We start from the raw sequence: 19529 nt of genomic DNA on the forward strand, positions 1-19529 counted from the left end.
GGATAACAGATTGTAGCTGCACAAGTGCTGTTGCCTTAAGACTTAAAGAGCAGGAAAAAGAAAAAATAAGTCGCCACGCACGACACAAATTTGCCCTCATGGCGCTGGCCTCGGAAATAGTTGACTGGGAATAATAGATCGTGCCACAACAGCGCAGTTCTTTTTCGCTAGCCCACAATGATACGAGTGAGCATTTTAGTTTAGACTGGCTAGAAAAGTATGCCTTCTGCCGGTCCCCAGTTGAAGCAGTATGGGATTGAGGGTAATGGATGGCGGCTGATAAAGTGCAGTTCACTTTGGTGTGGAAATAAGATTTTTTTTTAAATAAAGAGCTGCCGGGCTTGACAAAATTGCACTCTGCCGCTCCCTGCTCCCAAGAATATGGAATCAAAGATGATGGGTTACAGGCTCACAAGTGCTGTTCACCTTTTGGTGGATGGGAACAGCAAAAAAGAACCCCGAGACCTGACAAAAATATAGAGCATAATAGAGCACATTTGTGTAAAAAAGCAGCTCTTTTTTGTCTTTTCCACTTGAAATGAACTGCACCAGTGCAACTGAGTTTAATTATCCCTAGTCAACTAGTTATGAGCTGACCATTAGAGCACACTTGTGTGAGCCCAGGTGGCTTTTATTGTTGTTGTGACTACATTTCCACCCTAAATGAACTGATCTTGTGCGGCTGCAGCCCATTGTCCCCGATCCCATATTAATGTACCGGTAAGTGGGGAAAGGCAGAAACACTGTCGTGGACACAATCCAATATCCCCAGACAGCTATTTCTTAGAGCAGGGCTGCTGAAGTCATTGTGGTTTGAATTAAAAAAGTGTCGTTTTGTCTGCGATCCATTATCCCTGGTCAATTATTGCGGAAAACAGGGGCCAGAAGAGCATGGGGCAAGGTGGGGGGATTCTCGCACATCGTGGCAAGTGCTCGAGAGATTATAGTTTAATATCTCACATCCCACATGTTATTTTTATATATTTTAAATCATAGATTGTTGTTTGGCTCCAAAATCCTCGTAAAACAAACCTGGCCCTCAAGATTGAATGCACTAACTTGCGCATCTTGAGCAAAAATCCCTGCTCAAAGGCACTCCAACAGATGCACTCTAGCCTGCCATTCTGAGTTTGTTTTTCATAAGTCTGATCCAGACCAGGATCCAGATGGACCAGCCTATATGGAAGGTGTGTGTGGTGCCTTCAGGAAGTGCAGTTAAATCACAGCGGAACACAATGGAAGGATTGTGATGACAAGGGAACTTTGTTTCGGAGACGAGGACGCTCGAGGCTAATAACACATTCATAAGCCTATGAACGTGTTATGTTTTCACCATTGAGCGCCTGACCGTTAGATTAGCCTCAGTGGATGTTAGCACCGGTTCCACTATCCCCGGCATCCTTTGATTGTCAATTTTCCCATTAAAACGCGTAAACAATTGAACTGGAAAAGATCAAAACAATCTTGTGAGAAAATTGTCCCATTATGATTTGCCTTTCAGTCTCAGGAAGAGAACAAAGCCACTATTGAAAGCTGCAGCGTGTGATTTATAGCGACCCCTAGTGGTTAAAAATACTTTGATCATTTAACTAAAGCATTATTGATTCAAATAACAGGCAAAAACACACGTACCATCTCCTAAACATGTTGGTTTCGTTTTCAAATCTTATCATATGAAACAACTTGAGAAGCTCTATGAAAACCCAGATCAAAGTTGTGCCAAGCTGGCTTGTCCTATCCATCTTTTTCCACTGTTTCCTTATCTAGCAACTCTTATAAGCCACTCAGCTGCATGCGATGGCTTGCTGCTAGCCATTTTTATTTTAATTGTTCGTTCATCTACGTCTTTTATTCGCCTATCACGGCTATTCATGCAAGCGAACTGAAACACAGAACTCCACGGTTCCTTCTCTAGCCAATCATGTTAGCCACTTGGCTGTAGGCTATAGCTTGCTGCTATTCTTATTGTTAGATGCTCCCTCTCCGTACTTCAGTCTCACTAACCTTCCACAGATGCTCATAGAAAGGATTCAGAAATCTGACTTTTTACCCCACTGTTTTCTTCTCTAGCCACTCAGCTACATGCTATGGTTCACTGGTAGTTTTTTGTTAGCTGCTTCTGCTTAATCCCCTAGTGTCACTTGTCTTCCACAACTGCTCATGCAAGCAAACATCACTGAGTGATATGATTCAGGCATCTTTGACTTTTTCCACACGGTTTCCTTTTCTAGCCACTCACGGTAACCACAAAAACATATATATCAATGCAGGCTATGGCTCACCACACAACTATTGATATTATTAGCTAATCCTGCTTCGCCCTTTAGTGTCGCCTTCAACAGCTGCTCATGCTAGCGAACATCGCTGAGTGCCGTGTATCGGGCATTTTTAACTTTTATTTTCAGCTGTTTCCTTCTCTAGCCACTTATGTTAGCCGCTTGGCATGCTGCAGGCCAGAATTGTTACCGTTAGCTACTTTCGTTACATCCTCCACTGTCATTCAACATCCGCAGCTGCTTATGCAGGTAAAAATTGCCGAGTACCGTGATTCAGGTATCTGGAGGTTGTCATCTTTTTCCAGTGTTTCTTTCTCTAGCCACTCAAGTGGCCAAGTTTTGTGGTTTAAGTGTCCTGGCAATCTTTTACTGCCTTTTTAGTGGCTTGTCCTGCTAGCTGCTTAAGTAAGTCACTTAAACCAGCGCCAACCAACTTCAGCTCCATTCTAAGCCTCAAAGATCTCGAGTGGTGAATTATTTCACACTATCCCTTTAAGGGGAGAAAGTAAACAAGCCAGCTAGAAGAGTGTCGGAACTTACTTTGACATAAGCCGTGTAGCGCTGGCACGCGTCCTTGTTGATCTCTAGGCTGAGCTTTTGGCTCTTCTGGCTGATCTGAGAGCCGCCCTGAATAAAGTAGACCCGAGATGGCAAGTTCTTCTGTCTTTTGTCGGCGTCAGCCGTCAGGTTATACAGAAGCTCTAAATCGGATAAAAAAAACGGACAAATTCAATATGATCATTGATGATTTGAAAGAATTCTCATTCATAAGCATAGGTTGATTCTTTGACTCTTACTGACTACTATGGACGTCAAATGATACAAGGGGAATGCGTTTAAACTGCAATACAATATTGTAAAATCTTGTTCTACAGTCAGATTATTTTGTGAAATTATTTTTTTTAATTTTATGACATTTTCAGTGAAAAAAAACCTCACAAACAAATAAAAGAAAAGTGACCAAAACATTTTACAAATGGTCATTGCTTAATTTGAATATGTATGTATTATTTTTTTTCTTAAGTAATTTCAATAAGGAAACATTTTTATTGAATGTATATTTGTCCTAAAGTATTTCTGAAAAATATTATGCATTAAAAAGGCTAAAAAATTATGTTTGAGTTGATATTTTTATAGGTAAAGAAAATTTCTTATTTTAAGAATTATTATAATGAAAAAAAAACATATTTTATGTTATTAATACTATAATATGTAGTAAATAATAATTAATAATATAGTAATTGTTACCAAAAGAAAAATCATACAAAAATGTATATCATGAATATTACAGTTTTTCATATTTTAAAGAAATCATTATGTTGAATTACTATTATTGTTGTTATTTATTTTTTAAACAATTAAAAAATATATATAAAAATTGTGTTTAAGCCTACCATATGCAAAAGATTCAAGTGTATCCAATATAAAATTACCAAAATTATTTGCCATAAAAAATAATTTTGCTATCTTAGGTATTTGTACTATTTTTTTTATTCTTAAAAGATAATTACCGTATTTTCACGACTATAAGGCGCACCTAAAAGCCTTTATTATTTTTTTTTTAACATGTGCTCTATAATACAGTGCTCCTTATATATGGATCAATATTAAGTCACAAGGTCTCGCAATTTTCCCCGTAAGCGAAGTATTCCGCGGTCTAAGCTGGGATATATATACCGGCGTTTCATTTCCTAACCAATGTGTCAATCATCATTTGAATAGGTCACTATTGGCTAAAGTAATTTGGAGGTAGAGGAGGCGGGTCCTTTTTAGCATTTACAGGCTCGCATAGGCTAAAGCGGGGCAAAACCAAGCCTCCAATTGGCCAAAAAGATGTCAATCAAACGTTTGGTTGCTCTACGGCCTGGAGAAAACTTTTTTTTACTAGTCTGCATTTGTAAACAGGAATAAAGGGGCTAAACAGAAAGCTAGCAACAACCAACGTCTATCGATGCAGATGCTTCTCGGCGGATTTTTTCTTTTTTTGTCGACATTATAGCGTTTTTTGAGTACAGAAATATTTGACACGTTGGATTTACTACACTCACAGATGTAAGAGGACCACGGTTGCATATTATTATTGAATGTGATGGCTGCAAAACGACTTTGGTGAGCTATGCCGGCTTTATATTTTCCCAGTATCTTGTTTCAGACTGATCTTGATGTTTCTGTGATGAGTCTATTTTTAATTTCAATTCAATCCAAAGTTCCCTTGCACAAGGAAATTCTTATTTTGCTTTCCACACAGTTACCAGTGAAAAAGAAAATAGAAACTAAAATCCAAAGAGTTTAACCTTCCTAATGATATGTGGAATGACGCATTTGAGTGATTGGTGACGTCGTACAGAGACAGTTTCTGTACGTGTCTAAGACACGTATTTGCTTCTCTGCGAGCCGTCGGAATGTTAAGGGGTTAATAAGTTTGACTCAACAATCTGACTGTTTTGTTGACATTCCCACTGTAGCACCTTATAGTCCGGTGCGCCTTTTGTATGGAAAATATATATCAAAAAATATTTTTGGGGTGCGGGCCTTATAATCCGGTGCACCTTATAGCCTTGAATATACAGTATTGAAAATTTGTAAAATTACCTGAGAATTTAACTCGCAATATTTGATTCAAAAATAAACAACTGCAACTTTTTCTAACTGGACTTTGATGATGTAAGCTACTGTTAGTGGTAAGCAAACAAACAGGAGCAATAAAAACAACCTCAAGCCCCTTTGTGGATGAGTGACCATATTATTTCAAGATCGCAATCTCTATACAGTGGAAATAAATCCCCTAGCAGCATATTAAAGGACTTATTTTGATCCTGACATGATGGAAGCCGATCTCAATTGGATTTCAAGGTGAAAAGATGATGAAAAATACTGTAAAAATCAAAGCAATCTTCCAGCTGCTCCGTTTTTTATTGCTGCCTCCACCCCGGCCTAGGTAATGGAAAGAAACAGCGCGACCGACGTATTCCGATTCGTTGTGAGGAATGAATCAGCGTGTGTTTTTCAAGTAATTGCTTGACAGGGCGTCTCATAGGGAGGGCTCGCAAAAACGCCCAGGTAAGACCTTCCGCCTTCAGTCCGAGCATGAGATCATGGCGGACGTCACCGAAACCCCCGGCGAGCTCATTTTTTTCCGTCGGTTTTGCCAGGAGGACAAACAGAAAGGGCTTTATATTGCAGAAAGGTCATTATGCAAGAGGGCTGCCGGTTCCCGGGGGGCTCGGGGCCGGGTCGGACCCCACCCTAACGCTAGAACAGGATGTCACTTCAGAAATCGACGCCACCGACACTTTTTTCTGCGAGCTGATTGTGCAACGTGATCTTTGTGTGTTTATAAAGCCGAAAAGACAGACTAGGAAAATATTTGAAGTAGCTTACACTTAGGTGAATTCAATATACAGAAGTATATTGAATTCACCTAAATATAAAACAAAAAGAATAACTTATGTAACCAATTTTTTATTTTTTATTTAGTTTTGCTTTTTTTTTTAAATCTGTTTTTTTTTCAATTTTTTTTCCATTTTAATTTCCCCCAACATCATTTCCCCAATGTCATTTTTTCTTTTTTAGAAATAAAATATTTTTTTCTTTCCTTATTTTATATGTATTTTTATTTTTGATATTTTTTCTAGAATTATATATTGTATAAATATATTTTTTTTCTTATATTATTTTCCATTTTTCACTCATTTTCTGGCTTAATATAAACTGTATATATCTTTATTTTTAATAGTTTTTGTAGAAAATCTGTTTTTAAAATATATTATTTTCTTTTCTTAGTTGCTTTTATCATATATTAGAAAAAAAACTGTTTTTTTATGTTTCTTTTTTATTCATATTTTTGATTTTTGTAAATTCTTCTAAATTCTGTTTTTTTCTTTTTGAAATCAATTTCTACCATTTCCCCATTAATTTTTGAAAATATTTTTTTCTTCAAAGATTGTTTTTTGAAACAACTTTTTTTTCATTTTTCTTTAAATATTTATATTTGTTTTTTTAAAAAATTTTGATTATCAAAATATAAATGTCCTTTTTGGTTTTGGAAAAAAAAAGTTTTGATGACATCATCAAAAAAAAACGTTTTTATTGCTTTTCAAACTCTCATCTCATCTCATTAGCTACACCGCTTATCCTCAGTAGGGTCGCGGGGGTGCTGGAGCCCATCCCAGCAATCATCGGGCAGTGGGCAGGGGACACCCTGAACTGGTTGCCGGCCAATCGCAGGGCACACGGGGACAGACAACTCACTCACTCAATCACACCTAGGGACAATTTGGACCGGCCAATTCACCTGACATGCATGTTTTTGGAATGTGGGAGGAAACCGGAGTGCCCGGAGGAAACCCACGCAAGCACGGGGAGAACATACAAACTCCGCACAGGAAGTCTGGAGCTGGATTTGAACCCATGACAGGTTCCCATGACACGAACTGTGCCGCACAAGCGCTAACCACTGCGCCGCCGTGCTGCTGCTTTTCAAACTATTTTTTTTTTTTTTTTTTTGTAAAAGGAAAATGAAGAAACCTTGAGGAGGGACCGCACATGAGGTAATCTCCCTTCCAGGATGACTAGGCTGCAACGGATGTTGCAATAACAAATAATATAATATAAACAAATATGTTTTTTTCTGTTTTTTATGGAAATATTTTCTCTAAAGAAAAAATATTTTTGGGGGGGATATATTTCTGGAATTTCTTTTCTTTTTTTTTTTTTAAATATTCTTTCAATTTTTAATTTCTGTTAATTTTCTGTTCCCCCCCCCAAAGTTTTTCAAAATTAGTTTCTGTTACCAGTTGAGTGTTGTCAACACTAATAGCTAATTCTACCATCTTCTAATGCAGAGTAATAATAGTCCCTAATGTTAACATTAACTCCTAATAGTAGCATCCCACTAAAGCTTGCAGCTGTGTCTTAATGGTAGGCGCTAATGCTAACATCCAAGATGCTAGTCGATACGCTAGCATCTGCGATGCTAACCACTAATGCTAAGAACTCAGTCAGCCCAAACATGCACTAAATCCAAACGCTCTAACATATTGCCCGTAGCTATGTTATGCGAGACAAAGTAAAAGAGCAGTTGTAGAAGATAACAGAAAGAAAACTCTCAATTTAATTCATCGAAACTGATAAACCGGATGTTTTGTGTTCCTCACCTATTTGGCCGGGAAGTTGTCTCCCGTGGAAGCGCATGCAGACGGTGACCTGGAAGCAGTTCAAGGTTTGAGCCTCGTGGCATTGAGGGACGGAAATGTTGATGGAGACTGGTAAGAAGATGGACACGTCCACCGTAATGACGGGACGGGACCTTTGAACGTGTGTTGAAAATCAAATGAGACATTGTGATTTACGGGGGTCCGGTCGGCGACGTTCCCTCACCTCAGGAGAACCACAGTGTCGGCCACAAAAGCTCCAATTGTGACATCTACGAGCAGAACAAATTGCAAGAGACGTCCGTGGATGCCGAAAAGACAAAAGAACCAATGAGAAATCAGTTCTTCTGGTTCTGAGTGAATCAATTCTGAAGAATGCCGTCAACAAAATAACTCCGTCACGAGTTTTCAGTAAATAGGAGAATGAGAAAGCTTGTGACTGAGGAAAAATTATTTAGAAACTCAAAGACTTTCTTTTATAGGGTTTCATGATTTTGGGGAATTTTGTGTTTAAAAAAAAATAAAATTCATATATATAATCTTTTAATGAGTTTTCTTTTCATTTTAAACATTTTATTTTTCTAATGTTGCTTTACTCGTTCACAAACTTGTTTTACAAAAAAAGTTTTTAAAAAATATATTTTTCTGTTTTTTTTTTAATACAGTGTTTATATATTCTTTTCAGTTATGTTTTTGCCCCTTTTTTCGGGTAAATATTTTCAATTGTTTTTCTTCTTGTTCTGTATTTCGAATTATTTTTATTTTTTCAATTTAAAAACCTTTTTTTCCCGTTTTGTTTTTGTATTTTTCAGTTTTGTTTTAATGAGTTCTTGTAAACGATTTTCCTTCCTATTTATATATATATATATATTTTTTTTATTATTATTATTTTTTTCAATTATTTTATTACCTTCAAAAATGAAAACGTCTGTTTTTTTCTTTTATTAGAATTAATTTTGCTTTAATTTTTTTTCTTCATTTTTCAAAAATACTTTTTCAGTTTACTGAATTTATTTTTTCCTGTTTCTAGGATTTCTAGGATTCCCTTTTCCCTTTTTATTTTTTAAAAATTGTTATTTTCTATATTAAAAAAATAATATTTTTGTCTTATTCATCATTTTTTTCTGTTATTAAAAATACATATTTTTTACATTTTATTTTCAGTTTTTAAATTATTATTTTTTTCAGTTTTAATAATGTTTTTCCTTTGTTTTTATAAACTATGTTTTTCCAAATCTCTTTTGCACTTACCGCAGAACGATAAATAAATATCAACCCTCACTCTTTGTTTTCTGAGGTTTTCATGCATTTCTTCCCCCCAAGAATTTCGCAATCCCGTCCGATATAAGCTTACCTGCGTATCCGTTGCCGTCCATGTCAACGTCTCCAGATATTGACTGTCCAAACATCTGGAGGCCAGGATTGATACTACGCCCAGTTATTTTCTGTAACATAAGATAAAAACTTTAAAAATGCAAGTTTTTTCCGCTTTATTTTCGTTTTTCCACAGTGATGGAATCAAAAGTCAGTTTAAAGAAGAGTCATTAAAGAAGACAGTTTGTCAATGATCTACAAACTCAAAAATAAACATCTATGGTGAATATCTATTTTCTATTTATAAAAATCCATTTGAAAATATTGAATAGCAATGACTTACCATCGAATATTTGCTAATGATTCCTGTAGCATCGCCGTGATAAATATAAATAGCGCCTCCGTAGTCGTCCTCTTTCGGAGCTCCTACGGCAACATCTGAGAAATAAATAAACAATAGGAGATTTAAAGTGACAATGTGTAATATGAATTAAAAAAATATTGAATTAAACCGTAAAATTAGGAAAAATGATTACTCTTTTGTAAAAATTGTAAACTCTAAATAAAAAAAATCCAACATTGAGAGTATATCAAGAATATATTTATTGTTGTACAGTTCCTTTAAAAGAATTGGTATATTGTGATAAAGTTCATTATTTTTCAAAGTGTAATGATAAAAATGAAACTTTCATATACTTTCATTGCAACCAACTGAAATATTTCAGGTATTTTATTGTTTTGATGTGAATAAAGCTCATGAAAACCCCAAATTTCCCATCTTCAAAAATGACCATAGCATGAAAGGGTGCTCTAAACCAGCTACACACCTAATCATCGGAGTCTACGGGTTAACTCTACATACCTGCAAATGATTTCTGTTCAAAACTCTCAGCCTGGTTCATCACAGGTAAGATTACTGACCTGACTGCTGTCCAGAAAGCCACCAATGACACCCTCAAGTAAGAGGGTAAGACACAAGAAGAAATCTCTGAGCGAATAGGCTGTTCCCAGAGTGCTGGATTAAGGCAGCTCAGTGGAAAGTCTGTGGGAATCCAGAGGAAAATTGTGGAGAACTGTCGATTCCAGACCTTGGGGGACCTGGGGAAGCAGCAGACTGAGTCTGGAGTAGAAGCATCCAGAGCCAGAGTGCACAGGCAGGAAAAGGGCTACAGGTTTTGAACCAAAAACAGCAGCACAAACGGCTGACCCTGGCGACAGAGAAGCAACACTGGACTGTTGCTCAGTGGAGCAAAGTACTTTTATTGGATGAAAGCAAATTATGCAAGGTGCCAGAGTCTGGAGGAAGACTGGGGGGAAGTAAATGCCAAAATGCCTGAAGTCCAGGGTCAAGTACCCACAGTCAGTGATGGTCTAGGGAACCATGTCAGCTGCTTGTGTGGGTTTAATCAAAGGCAGGGTCAATGCAGCTTGCTATCATATTTTGGAGCACTTCCATCAGCTGAACAGCTTTATGTAGATGAAGACTTTATCTGTCAACACCAACCGGTGCCAAAACCCCTGGTAAATGGTTTACCGACCATGGTGTTACTGTGCTCAATTGGCCTGACCTGAACTCCACAGAGAGTCAGTGGTAGAATGTGAAGGTAAGGTTGAGAGACACCAGACCCAGCACAGTGGATGAGCTTAAAGCCACTATAGAAGCATCCTGGGACTCCATAACACCTCAGCAGTGCCCAGGTTGATTGCCTTCATGCCACGTTGCATTGAAGCAGTCATTTGGGGCGGCAGTAGCTGAGGAGGTAGAGCGATCGTTTTAGGATTAAGGGGCCGGTCACACAGACATTTGCGGCTGAATCACGGCCAGAAATTTCTGCCTTTGAGGCGGACGCCATTGGACGCATTAAGATCGCCATTCAGACGAGATACAGCGGTGCTTAACACGCAGTCGGAATTTCGCGCGCATGTGGCAGCGCGAAATAATTTGGCGCTGCTTAAGTCTTCAGAGCGCGGGCACACAGCCTTTCACGAGTGTACTGAGGCTGAACCACGGCCAGAAATTTCTGACCGTGAAGCAGATGCTGTTGAGCGCTGTTGGACGATTTGAGACCGCCATATAGACGAGATAGAGCAGTGCTTTACTCGCGGTCGGAAATTTTCACGTGGTTGGCCGCGTTCAAAACTTTTGAGCTGCTCAAAAGTTTGAGCACGTGTTAAACCGCGTGCCGCACACGTGGTCAACACGAGGTAATGACGCAGAAATGACGCGGAACGACGTGCTCTGGCCGCGGCCAGGGCGTGCTTACACATGGGTAGGACGGGAAATTTCATCGGGTAATCGTGGGTGGAGCATGGTAATAGCATGTTCTGCGCCTGTATCGCGGTGTTATTACGTGAAATTAGCGTGTTACGCGTGTGACAGTCAAACGCCTTTCTCCGCGTATAAACAGCGCGAATGCCGAGCACACGTCATTTGTGCTCGTGACGTCAAGGGGGTGAACATGGATCCCCGTCAGCGTAGTTTCTCTTCATTTCGAATAAATCTTTCGGTGCATTCGCATCAAAACTTCAATTCTGGGACCTTAGCTTAGCCTTTTGGTTGAGAGTAAAAGTCCCGGCTCCTGAGCTTTGTAGAGTATTATGAACTGATCGATAATGGATATTGAATAAAGAAGATAAAACAATCTCCCCTAAACCTAAAAAGTCAAAAGCGATCGCAGCAGAATGCGCGTTCACGCGAGGGGGTGGGGGGGTGAGCCTGTTGCGTAGGAGTCGGATTTGGGCACAACACCGGCTCGGGAGCTTTTATACCCGTGGTCCACACGAGAAAATGACGCAGAAATGACGCAATGAGGAAGCGGAACAGTCGCCGGCGTCTTTTTTCCGGCCATACCACAGATGAACAGCGGGTTGGCCAAATTTGCGCATTTTCCATCCCGGGCAACCACGGGCAAAAAAAAAACGCAAAATTTTAGCCGTGATTCAGCCGCTAAGGGATCCCAGTTCGAATCCCGGCTTGTCCGTGTTACATGCCGAAGTGTCCTTGGGTAAGACACTGAAACCCCAATACCCCCAATAAGCAGGTTAGCGCCTTACATGGCTGCACAGATCACGGCCGCTATTGGGAAATGTGAAGCACAATGTAAAGCGCTTTGGGAAGTCATTGACTTGAAAAGCGCTGTATAAATGCAGATCATTTCATTGCAGATCATTTCTGCAAAAGGATTCCTGACCCAGTATTGAGTGCAGAACTGAATGTAATTATTTAAAGGTTAATTTATTAAAAAACAAAACAAAAAAAAAACAAACAAAAAAAAAACATTTTTTAATTAGTTGGATGAAATATGCTAATTATTGAGGTAGAGATTTTTGAAAATGATCAATAATAAAACAATAAAAGGCTTCAACTACTACAGTTGTGTGTAATGAATCTAAAATATATGAATGTCTAATGTTTATCAGTGCATTACAGAGAATAATGAACTTTAATCACAATGTGCCAATTTTTCTTTTCAGAAGAACCTGTATATATATATTATATATATAATTATAATATATCAGTATAAAAAGATCACAATGCTCCATGATTAAAAATTAAATTACAATATAAAAAACTGAAAAATTAAAGATATTTTGTTATGTCGTTATAAAATATTAAAGAAATATAAGAAAAATACTTATTAATTATCTGGGCATAAACTAATACAGGGTGTTCCAAGAGTCTTGAATTTAAAGTCCTCATATCTCCTTTAACTCTGAATGGTAGTAAATTTTAAGGTGTGCCATTTCAAAGCTGAGTACATTAAGTTTTTTGTAAGGCTATTGACTTCTTTATTTCTTTTTAGGTCCATTAACGGCATTCACTCAACCAGAATAGGGGTTTTGTGTGCTTAAATTTGCAAAAAAATGAACCATAGGTTGATAAAACTTGACATTACAATCTCTCCGAGTTGACCAGATGTGTTTTTATATCCTGAATTGGTTCTGAGATATTCAATGTCAAAATATGCCTGTTGGGACACCCTGTATTTTTATTATATATAAAAATGACAATCATATCAAAAAACTGTAAAACTATACATTATTACTATGATATGAAATGAAGAGTATTCAATGATCAAACATTGTCAAACATGTGAAGTGAATACTGTGTTTTAAGTCATCACATAGATATGTTATCTGACTGATACTGGTGGAATGTGAGGTTGGGGAGGGTCGTGTAAGCTTGCATTTGCGCATCCAAGGTTGCCGTAAAACCTCCACCACAGGGGGTCCGCCCCTCCCAGGAGCCCGAAACTCGAGCTGGTACACGTCTCACCTCGCAAGGGCAGGCTGAATTTTGCCAGCAACAGGGGAAGAAGGCAAATCCTAAAAAGAAGAACTGGATCAAAATCCTGGCCGGTCCGGACCAAGTCTCAGCTCAACAAGCAGCCAGAGAATCTTGCCAAGTCAGCAGCCAAGCTTGATCAAGCTAGCGACCAAACCGGTGGGAAAAAGCCAGGGACCTAAGAGAAGCCTCAAGCCACCAGCAGTCAACCTCTGCCTCAACACCCTGCATCCTGTGGTCAACTTTCCAACTGGGTCTCAAGCCTACCAGAATTCCTCATCGCTCTACAGCCGAGGACATAAAGACTGTGCTGTCATCTTCATCGAAGCAGAACTTCGCAGAACATCTCATTGTTGCTAGGTATTGCTGTCACGTAAAAGGGGGAATTCTATCAAAATACAATCATGTAATCATAAAGCCAACGTTGTCTACCCAAAAGGAGCCAGTTTAAGTTCTCAACAACTAGTTGTCTCGGTTTTATTTTCTTATTATTCTTTTGTGTTCTACTCAAGCTTCTTCAGAAGACGATTAGTAAACGAAATCCAAGAGGATTTGTGCCTTGATTAAGGTACATTGAACCATCAAAACAGTAAAAAGAATTCACCTAAAGTGTGTGTAGCCACCCTTCAGAATAACGAAACATGTTTTTTATCCATTTTTCTGACATAATGATCTAAAAACGTATGTGGTGCTCCACAGTTTGAAAAGAATAAACTCGGCTCTTTTATTCAATTGGTCAATACATTTTTTGTTATAATAATTTATTTACCACCCATATTGGCTACAGAAACAACATAACTAAATACTTAACTGTCAATAAATTATTGTTGTTTTTTTTTGCAATTGTTTTATAATTATTGAGTATTTTCTCCATTGTACTATCACAAAAGCTGTCTTAAAAGGGACACGCTCCATGCAGCAATCACTTGATGGCCACCTGAGCCGTGCCGGCCTTTTCTGCCCCTGGTAGCAGCCAAGTCAGCGAACCACAACGCGTTCACTTATTTTAACACTGACCTTGGTAGCCGTCGTCGTCGATGTCTCCAATCGAGGAAATGTATTCTCCGAAGTGGGCGTTGTAACTGTTATCCCCCATCAAAATTGCCTGCTCTTCCATCACACCCTAAAAGAAAAAAAAAAGAAAAAAAAATCACATGATATGGAAGCTAACCATGCAAAAGAAAATACAGTGGATCTTTGTTTATTACAGGGGTTATGTTCCAAAAGAACCAGTGTAGTAGAACCTTTATATAGTTTACAATTGTTATACAATAATGGATTTTAGAGAAACATGAAAATTTAAGAGAATTTACTCAAAGGTAATGTAATTTTGGCAAGCTGTTTTACGTTTTATGCAACACCTTCACTTTTTAGTAATTTAAAAAAATATTTTTGTCAATTTATAAGGACTTTGCAAGTAAGTACTATATTTATATACTGTGGGTCCCAAGGCTTGCAGTGATGCTAAAAAGTCATGATAACCATGGAAATACCATCACAATTATCAAGAAACACGAATAAATCAACAGTGTCATCTAAGATATCGGTCTGCTATTGGTTCGCATCATGGCATCATAAACATACGGATATGCTATTGGCTGCACTACCTCCCACAATGTCATTCCCTCTCTTTATTCAGTTCTGTATCCCGAGTACTCTATGAAGTCGGCAATCCAATACTGTATTTTAATTTATACTGAACATAATCTAAGGGTAGAAATAAAAAACATAATAACCATGGAAATTATGTTTGGGATGATCAAGAATTAAAAAGATGGCAATTTATTACAGTATTATTGTCCTGTATTTATTCCATACGGGTCCAAGAATTCAATTGATGCTAAAGAGAGAAACAAAACCATAATAACGATGGAAACAAAAAAGAGTAGGCACAGCGAGACTATAATCAATTGATGATTTGGACTATCATTACAAACATGGAGATTTAAGCAACAAATTCTTTCAAGTGGAAGTATCGAAATCCGTTTTCATTTCAATCTCCCGCCCCCCCCTGCATCAACCTGCCACTCCACTGTACCAGCTCAAGTCATGACACACCAAAGGTCAATAGAATTTCAGTTTTCTTTAATATTTCCAATGTTATGTAATCATATGCATATCACAAACAGTACTTAATATATACACTACTTTGTTATTTTAATGTTTTTATCCGTGATACTGGGAGTTTGGGATGCTTTAGCTAATTAGCACAGGTTTCTATCCCATAGTGTACTGCAATTTAATTCTGCAATACGAACTTTAAAACGTATTAATGTGATTTTGTGGGTCTAGTATACGCACAGGTAGAGAATATACAGAAAGGCTGTTTTGCCAATCAGACTGCAGAACACGATGCAAAAAAAGGTGAACTTACGTTTCCTTTGCTAATGTAGACAAAGACCCTGCCCTCATCGCGTACGTGGCTATGCATGGGGGCCCCCACCAGAAGGTCTGACAGGCCGTCCTTGTTCAGATCAACTGCACACAATGAGGAGCCAAAGTAAGAGCCCATCTGCAACCAAGCCGAGCCACAGAGCATTGGGTCAGAGCACACGCATTTACCCAGGATTTCATCAAAGACACACACAAAGACAAGTCCGAATGATTCTGACGTTTCCCCTCGTCAAGGTGTCTTGACGCGATAGGGATATTTGGAAGGGGAGTTAACCCAAATTCGATTGGTGTGTAATAGGAAAATGATGTTGCCGTGACTTCAAGATAACCCAGAACAGGCACAAAAAATTGGACAGATATTTTTTGGGGGAGTATTTTTCGATTCTATGAAAGAAAAATCATTTGGCAAATACATATTATATATTTTTATTTTTTTTGAAGGAAGGCTAGCAAGTAATTTACCTTATATGTGTCCTATTTATTTTCTTTTTTAATTAAAATAAAGTAAAATAGGATAATTCTTTTAGTTTTTTCAAATGTTTCTGTTTTAAAGAACAGACCCTTTCATTTTTAGTGAATGTTTTTTTTCCATTTAAAAATAACAATTTTTGCAATAAGTTTTTTTTAATTGGGAGGGGTGTCTATTCTTTGAAATTATTATTATTGATTCTTTTTTAAAGAAAAAAATGTTTAAAAAAATGTTTTTTAAATAAATCAGTTTAAAAAAATTAAAAATCTGATTTTAAACATGTTTTTGCATTGTTTTTTAGTTTATAGAAATAAAAATTTGTTTACAGATAATTTCGTTTTTATTCTACTAAAAAGAAAGACTATTAAATAATTTAGCTTATTGTATTGTTCCTATTTTACCACAACTTGTTTCCCCTAATTAAAATTAATCAATTGAACTTGTATGGTTTTATTTCTTCAATATTGATTTTAGTGTTTTGGGAAATAATTTTTACATCTTAATTTTACTTCTGTTTTTCTCCAAAAATACGTTTTTCTAAATATTTTCAGTTGTTTTGGGAATATATTTTTTGTCATTTTCCCTAAAATATTTTTGTATCTTTCAAATCTAAATGTTTTCTTTTAAAAAAAAAAGTATTTGTTTTATGTAGTTGTATTTTGTTTCACCATAATTAAAAAAACTATATATATATATATATATATATATATATATATATATATATATATATATAAATAAACATATATATACAGAGACACAGAGACAGAGAGAGAGAGAGAGAGAGAGAGAGAGAGAGAGAGAGAGAGAGAGAGAGAGAGAGAGAGAGAGAGAGAGAGAGAGAGAAATCTATATTATGCTTGAAAAAGAAAGGAAAGGCTAGCACTTTATTTAGCTTATTTTATTTGTCCTATTTTATGGTTTTGTTTTTCCAAAATGCTAAATATTTGTCACATGCAACTTAAATATATACCGGAAATGCCACTATTTTTTACTTTTTTAAATAAAAATAAAAAAAATAGATATAATGGATTTAAATGATTTAAAAATGTTAAATCTAAAGAACTAAAACATTTCAAATGTGCGCATTAAACCACATACGAATCCTTACCATTTTCCCAGAGGCTTGAAAACTCTTCACCAAGGACACGCCGTCAATTTTGAAGACATAAACCTGAAAGGGGGGGGTTAACCCCCCAAAAAAGGAAAACATGATTTAATTTCCTTGAAGCGGCCGGCAGATAACCACACTAAAAAATGAGGTCACTACCTTTCCGCTGCCGTTGTGCTGTGGGGCCCCTGCAGCGACGTCGATCACATTGGGGGAGGAGAAGTGTCCGGCGGTCACGGCGTAACCTGCATACAGATTTACGATATCACTTTCAATAAATATCATCATACTGTATCGTAATTCTTACCCAGATAGCTGTATCTGTGGGAGTCCACCTCGTCTTTGTTTGGACTGTAGAAAGTGTCGGACGTCAGGTTGTAAACCTTAATGGTGCCGGTCCAGTAGTAAGACCCTGGGGCCCCCATCACCACCAGCTCCTGAAAATGAAACCCCCCCCACCTCTCACGGTCATTTATGTGTTTATCTCAACCGACGATTACTAGAAAAACCGAAGCGTCGCTGGGGTGAAATTTAGGTTAACCGGAGGCCGCAGACTGTTCCCGCGAAAAACGGTAAAGGATTTCTGAGCGTGTGTGAAATTGACACTTTGCTTATTTAGGGATTTGCACTCAAACAATCCGGAGAGGATTAAAGTGACAGTGTGTAAACCAAGAATCACTGGAAGTTACTCTACATCAAGATAACAGTTCATTCTACTGAGAACACATTTTTTAGCTGACCAAACAAAAAGCTTTATTATGTGAACGCCACTGAGTCCCAGGTTAGCTTCATATTAAAGAGACAGCGTGGAAGGATATTTTCTTATGTGAGCAAAGATGGATTTCAAACGAGGACATGAAAGCTGATTTAAATCCAAACCAAAGACAAGGAAAAAAGGCAAGCGGTACAACCGGAGTGGCTGAAAAGAGCCAAAAGCTCAGTTGGTCAGAGCCGGCGTCAGAGGACAACTTCAGCTAGCATGAGACACTCACAAAAAGGCTAGTAAAAAATCTCAAAAGCAAAGCAGAATTTGTGGATACGACTGGTTAGAGAAGGAAACAGTGAAATAAAAGGGCCAGACTCCCATGTCACGGGAGTTAGCGCTGTTTGTTTTGCGTGAGAAACTGACTCTGAAGAATGAAGCAGGAGCAGCTAACAGTCTCAACAGCGGCTAGCAATAGCCTGTAGCCAGGTGGCTAACACGAGTGGCTAGAGGAGAAAACAGTGAGGAAAAATGTTAAAGATGCTGGAATCACGGGAATAGTCAAGGTTCACTTGCATGAGCAGTTGTGGAAGGCGTGTGACACTAAAGGATGAAGCGCAAGCAGCTAACAGTAATGAATGCAAATATCAATGAGCTATAGCCTACGGATAAGTGGCTAATGTGAGTGACTAGAGAGGAAAACTGTGGAAAAACAAGCTAAGGATGCCTGAATCATGAAACTCAGCGACCTTTGCTTGCATGACCAGCTGTGGAATGAGAGTGACAGCAAAGGACGAAAGCAGAAACTGCTAACAATAAAAATAACAACTAGTGTTCAACCACAGCCTGCAACTATGTTGTTAATGCAATTGGCTAAAGTAGGAAACAGTGGAAAAATTGTGGAAGATGCCTGAATCGCATGACTCTGAAGTTCGCTTGCATGACTGGCTTTGGAAAACGAGCCACACTGAAGGACGAAGCACAAGCAGCTAACAATAGGCGTTAGCGGTGAGCCATAGCCTACTGCCAAGTGGCTAACTTGAAAGGATAGAGAAGAAAACAGAGGAAAATAAGTTGAAGATTCTTGAATTATGGAACTTAGCTAGATTAGTTTGCATGACTGGCTGTGATAGGTGGAGGAAGCATGGGCAGCCTACAATCATAATAGCGGCCAGTGGTGAGTAATTGCTTTGCCTTCAAGTGGCTAATATGAGTGGCTAAAAAAGAAAACAGTGGAGAAAAGGGCGAGATGCCTAAGTAACAGGACTCAGTGACGTTTGTTTGCATGAGCATCTGGGGAAGTCAAATGACACCAAAGGACAAAGCAGAATCACAATAGCGGCGTTCATAGCCTACATCCTAGTGACAACATGCGTGGCTCGAAAAGAAAACAGTGGCAAAAAAGTACTCAATGCCTGAGTTGCAGAACTCAGTAATGTTCGCTTAGATGAGCATCTGTGAAAGGCGAGTGACACTGAAGTATGAAGCAAGAGGAGCTAAAAGTAACAATAAAAACTAGCAGTGAGCCATAACCTACAACTGAATGGCTAACATGAGTGGAAAGAGAAGGAAACAGTGGGAAAAAAAAACAATCAAAGATACCCGAATCCAACTTGACTTGCATTTTTGACCCAATGTGGGTTATTTCTTTTCCCCAATTTTCCCCAAAAAGGTTGATCAGTTTGATGATTTGGGGAAAAAAATGTCAGGGGGGCTACACCCCTCCAAAATAAAATGGGCGAAAATAACTGACCTATGACTCAGCAGTCACACAATGGACATTTTCTTTCAGACAAAAAAAGGCGCCAAACATCTGGCGACCGGTGA

General features: G+C 38.0%; 1 protein-coding gene across 1 annotated transcript in view; it reads right to left on the reverse strand.

Moving 5' to 3' along the window:
- The window catches only part of itga9 (integrin, alpha 9), an 87340-nt gene that overhangs the window by 54371 nt on the left and 13440 nt on the right, over positions 1-19529 (reverse strand). The window contains exons 6-15 of the mRNA XM_088351446.1: positions 17307-17436; positions 17159-17244; positions 17000-17062; positions 15403-15540; positions 14046-14151; positions 9087-9181; positions 8784-8874; positions 7656-7701; positions 7433-7584; positions 2817-2977 (exon numbers count right to left, since the gene is read on the reverse strand). Of these exons, the coding sequence (XP_088207572.1) occupies positions 2817-2977; positions 7433-7584; positions 7656-7701; positions 8784-8874; positions 9087-9181; positions 14046-14151; positions 15403-15540; positions 17000-17062; positions 17159-17244; positions 17307-17436 (1068 nt within the window). The remainder of the gene's footprint in view (positions 1-2816; positions 2978-7432; positions 7585-7655; positions 7702-8783; positions 8875-9086; positions 9182-14045; positions 14152-15402; positions 15541-16999; positions 17063-17158; positions 17245-17306; positions 17437-19529) is intronic.

The sequence above is a fragment of the Urocampus carinirostris genome, chromosome 13 (assembly GCF_059441175.1).
Source record: "Urocampus carinirostris isolate Australia breed hairy pipefish chromosome 13, RoL_Ucar_1.0, whole genome shotgun sequence".
Lineage (NCBI taxonomy): Eukaryota > Metazoa > Chordata > Actinopteri > Syngnathiformes > Syngnathidae > Urocampus > Urocampus carinirostris.